This window comes from Humulus lupulus, chromosome 5, assembly GCF_963169125.1.
Source record: "Humulus lupulus chromosome 5, drHumLupu1.1, whole genome shotgun sequence".
Taxonomy (NCBI): Eukaryota; Viridiplantae; Streptophyta; class Magnoliopsida; order Rosales; family Cannabaceae; genus Humulus; species Humulus lupulus.
Genome location: NC_084797.1, coordinates 238,499,223 through 238,504,591, shown reverse-complemented (window position 1 = coordinate 238,504,591; position 5,369 = coordinate 238,499,223). Strand labels below are relative to the sequence as shown.

General features: G+C 27.8%; 1 protein-coding gene across 1 annotated transcript; it reads right to left on the bottom strand.

Annotated features, from left to right (window-relative positions):
- Positions 1 to 218: 218 nt before the first annotated feature.
- LOC133834085 (probable WRKY transcription factor 43) lies at positions 219 to 4,473 on the bottom strand. The gene is made up of 2 exons (XM_062263590.1): positions 3,880 to 4,473; positions 219 to 544 (listed from the first exon to the last, which is right to left on the bottom strand). Exons 1-2 carry the CDS (start codon positions 4,296 to 4,298, stop codon positions 367 to 369), a joined length of 597 nt encoding a protein of 198 aa, XP_062119574.1. The 5' UTR covers positions 4,299 to 4,473; the 3' UTR covers positions 219 to 366.
- Between the last annotated feature and the right edge of the window lie 896 nt (positions 4,474 to 5,369).

The window sequence follows — 5,369 nt, the reverse complement described above, 5'->3', positions numbered from 1 at the left end:
TCATATCATTTTTAAGTATTGTCCTAGATTGACTAGGGTATAGCTCGGTAGCTACCTACCTACCTACCTACCTACCTACCTATTTCTTTAGAAAAACGTCATTATTATTTGATGGCTTGAGTATGCCAATTGGAATGATTTTGACTAATGATATTTCATCATTTTATTAAAAAAAAAACACGTATTATAAATTTTTAAATATATATAATGTCAAATAGTAAAGATTGGAGACAACAAATTTTTATTACAGCCGAGACGTTAGTCTCTTTTATGTTTCTTATGTATAAAAATTGCATGTGTATACATGATGAAGTACTTCGATATACTTTATAATTTGGTTCATATATATCAATATGTATATATATATTATATGGTGGAAAGGAATTGGAGCTGGTTGAGAAGTGGGCCTAAAGTCTCCAACAATTTGTGGCAGGGATGGTTATGGATGCCGTCGTATGTTGTCACCACGGTACGCGAATCCTTTGAGAGCCGTTGGATCTGCTTCTTCACATTACACGTGTGATGCGAACAACGGTAGTAGCTCCTTTTTATATTTTAAGTTAATTTATATGCAACATATACAATACTCCAATGTCAGTATGGAAATATATATAACAAACAAACAAAATTATGTACATAAACATATATATATATTGTAGCTATTTAGTGAATTTTTTTATAGGGCTTCACTTTAAGCCCTATCGGTGGGACTCTCAGTGTTCTCGACCCGTGAATAGTTTTCGGTACGATTTTTTTTATGACTGTGTATATTGTAGCTATTTAGAGCATCCTGCAAATTTTCAGAAAATTCTGAATAGTTTACAGTACCGAAAACTAGGTTCAAACATGTTGTTGCACGCGTGACTAATTTTTTTTAGGCGCGTGGAAAACAACATGTTTGAATCTAGTTTTCGGTACTGTAAACTATTCGGAACTTTCTGAAAATTTGCAGGATGCCCTAAATAGCTACAATATACACAGTCATAAAAAAAATCGCGCCGAAAACTATTCACGGGTCGAGAACACTGAAAGCCCCACCGGTAGGGCTTAAAGTGAAGCCCCTATAAGAGAATTCCCCTATATGGACAATTCTTCTATAGGGGCTTCACTTTAAGCTCTACCGGTAGGGCTCTCAATGTCTCTCGATCCGTGAATAGTTTTCGGCGCGATTTTTTTTATGACTGTGTATATTGTAGCTATTTAGAGCATCCTACAAATTTTCAGAAAATTATGAATAGTTTACAGTACCGAAAACTAGGTTCAAACATGTTGTTGCACGCGTGACTAATTTTTTTTATGTGCGTGAAAAACAACATGTTTGAATCTAGTTTTTGGTACTGTAAACTATTCAGAATTTTCTGAAAATTTGCAAAATGCTCTAAATAGCTACAATATACATGGTCATAAAAAAAACCGCGCCGAAAAATGTTCAGGGGTCGAGAAACAGTGAGAGCCCTACCGATAGGGCTTAAAGTGAAGCTCCTATAGGAGAATTGTCCTATATATGTACACTAGTAACGTGCAATATGCACTTTTACTTAATTTTATTTATAGAATGTATTAATTATTTTTATTAAATTTATATTAATGTCATATATATTTTAAATAAGTATTCCATTTTAATTAAATAATTTATTTATTTTTGTTTAAATTTATGTTTGTTCTAGTTTTTGAATTTGGGAAGGACAACAAGAGATTATATATTATATGTTTAATATAATATTAAATATTATACTTAGATTTTAAATTTTAGTTTATTGCTAGTTTTTTTAAATAAGCAATTTTTTGCTAATTCATAATAGATTATATTATATGTTTAATATAATATTATTCTAATAAGTGAGTTTAAGTTTAATTAAATTTTATTTAAGTTATAAAATATATGATTTTATTATTTTTAAATAATTATCATTGTAAAATATCTCAAAAATATCATATTTTAATTTGTTTAACTATTTATTATTTTTAAATAGCTATCATGGTAAAATATCTCAAAAATATCATATTTTAATTTTTTTTAATTATTTATTTTATTTAAATTTAAGTGTTTACAAACTATCGTTAAATATAAGAATATTCCGTTAAAGTTAACATTAAAAAAAATAAAATACCGTTAAAACAAAAAATTTCCATTACCTACCCACGTATTATATAGAAGAGATATTGGATTCTTATAGTACTAATAAGAATTTAATTTATTCGCATGTTTGCGCAATGTGATCAAGTTAAACTCTATATCAAAATTCAAAAGTAAGGTTGGCAAAATACATATAGAGTTGAGGCTACTATGTTGTATCAATCTATGTTCTCTATATTTAGCATTACACAAATTATAACCCAAACTTTTTTATATAATGATATATATAGTAGTTATCTCATCAGTTTTTGAAAAATTTCAAATAATTTACAATGCTAAAAATATGGCTCAAATAGTTTGCTTTACACGTGTTTAAACAAAAAAAAAAATACTCGTACAACTGACTGTTTGGATTATGTTTTCAGTATTGTAAATTATTCAAAAATTCTCAAAACTAGTAAGATATCTGCTATAACTACAATGTACATTGTCATATATAAAAATTTGGGTTATAAATTCTTCATGTGTCAAAAACAGAGATTTTTCTAATCGTTAGAGGCGAAAGTGACGTCCCTAATTAGGAAGCTTCCAATTATATATATCATTACAGGGGCAAACATTCCACCAGTATTTAAAAAATTATGAATAATTTACCTGCAGTGATGAAAATATGGTTCAAATATTTAGTTACACAGGTGTTTATTTTTTTTATACGCTTACAAAATAGATTACTTAAATCTTGATTTCAGTACCGTAAATTATTTGAAATTTTTCGAAACTAACGATACAATTGTTATATAACTACAATTTAGGCAAAAGTGATAAATATATATATATATATATATATATATATATGTGCGTGTTTTGTGTTTACATATATATATGTAGTGCTAAATTATGATTTTAATAGTTTCAATTTTAGTTTTAATTAAATATTACGATTAAAGGCTAGTCATAGGTTTATTGAGAGTTAACATATATACACTCTAAGTGAGAAAAGAAGGGTGTCATTTAAAAGTATATATATTAAGTAAAGTATAGAATATATATATATATAGACACACAGCGGCGGCGATAGTATTGGCGATGGCGAAAATTCGCCGCCAATAATAGTATTATTAAAGATGGTAAAGTATGTACGCTGCTGATATTACTTTTACTTTGGATAAATTTTTTAATTAAAAATATTATTAACGACGATACGTGTGAAATTTCCTACTGACTTCGGAGAAAAAAGTGTCAAGCTTAGAGGGAGAAGAGAAGATCTCAAGATCAGAAAATTAAACCGCCATTTAATTAAATCAAATATATGTGTATTAAGCATTCAAACTCTTGAACATATCGATTATATTGACTTGTGAGAAAACTAAAAAAACTATCCATTTATTAATATATATTAACCATGCTTATGCATTTTTAATTAGCCAATAAAAGTTTCAACTTCATTTGTATCAAGATATTATATATAATATTCAAACTGTACAAGTATAGATCATTTGTAATTTCTTCTCAAAATCTCATATATTAGCTAGAGGCATATATAATAAACTCAAAGAATAATTATAGCAGGGATCGATATACAAATAAATTAAATTTCAGACACTTTATATATACTAATTATTGAAGCTAAGGTGTGATATTGTTAATTTGTTAGGACAAGATAAATACTCTCATTTAGCAGGAAAAAAAAACATTATGGCTCTCTTAATTTTCGTTAATTACAATATCATAAGATGCATGTTATATATAATATATATATATACATAAACAAGATTAATATATATATATATATTTATACGTACCTTGGATGAGAGTTGTTCTTGACAGTTTTTTGGCCATATTTGCGCCACCTGTACCCATCGTCAAGAACATCATCATCACTCCTGGTTTGAAATGCAACCCTTTGAGGAGCAGCTTTCTTTTTCCTACCAATTTTTGCTTTATTATTTATTTTTTCTCCTTCACTTCCATTGCCCTTGACAGATTGATCATTGTAATTTGGTGATGATAATGGCTTCTGATGATTATTATAATTATTATCAATATTGGTAGAGCCACAGAGAAGGCCAAACCAATTTAATACTACTTCTGAAGAAAGTTGAGATTGATCTTCAAGAAGTACTGTTGAGGACGTTGATGGAAATGGATTTGGATTTGGATTTGGATTTGGGATAGTGTTTGGAAAACCAGATAATAATGGAATCATTTGATTTTCTTCCATAACTATATAGTATGGTAATTATTATACATAATCAATATAAATATGAATAATTGATAACGTTATGTGTTATGAACTTCAAATTTTGGTTGTGGTCTTAATTTAAGCTTAAGCCCATGATAAAAGCTAACTACACTTCATCTACTTCTTGTTCAACTGCATGCGTTGTACGTAATCACCATACTTGGCATCAAATAATAATAATATTAATACCATTCACATTGAAAAAATAAATAAAAAAAAATAGACAAAGGTTTCGTATTCCAAGATGTTGGGTTTGAGAAAATGTTGTTGTGGTAGTTTAGACTAATGTTATCAACTAGGGCTAACTCTGATTAAGTCTTGTACCCCAAGTCAAGTCAATAGGTTTAATAACCCTCCATAATAAATTAATAATAAGGTGTCTTGACAAAATGAATTATTTTTTAAAATTATTTTGCATTCTAGCCTAGTTTTAATATTTTTTTGTAAAATAATCTCTCATAATTTAGATAGTTAGTTAAAAGTTTAGACAGGTGGTCAAAAAATTCAAACAAATAGTCAAAAAATTTAGACAGCTAATCGAAAAATTTAGACAACTGGTTAGATTTTAGACCGAAATCATTTTATAAAAAATTATTAAAAGTAGGTCAAACTGTAAAATCACTTAAAAAAAAATCATTTTCACTGAATTCACCTACTAATAACATTATAAATAAATATCATGATATGTTGAATATTAATTATCTTTTCTTATCTTGTGTTCTTTTTTGGTCAGAAAAGCTAGTAAGTTAGTAGTATACACACGTTTTAGTTCGACACGATAGATCATAGAGGTGCAGTTTTCGTATCGATGATGATATATTATTTGTTATAATATTTATGGGTCACGTTATGATTATTAAAATTATCCAATCTTTGAGATTAAAAAAAAAAAAACTACACTTTGTTTTGACTTCTGTCCACTAGCGTAAACTTCCTGGAAGGATCTTTTATTTATTTTTATTTTTTATAATCTCATCAGCCAATTAGACTCAAATTTCCATTCCCATTCCCATTTTGTTGTGTTTATGTCTTTAAATTAAGGGTTTATGA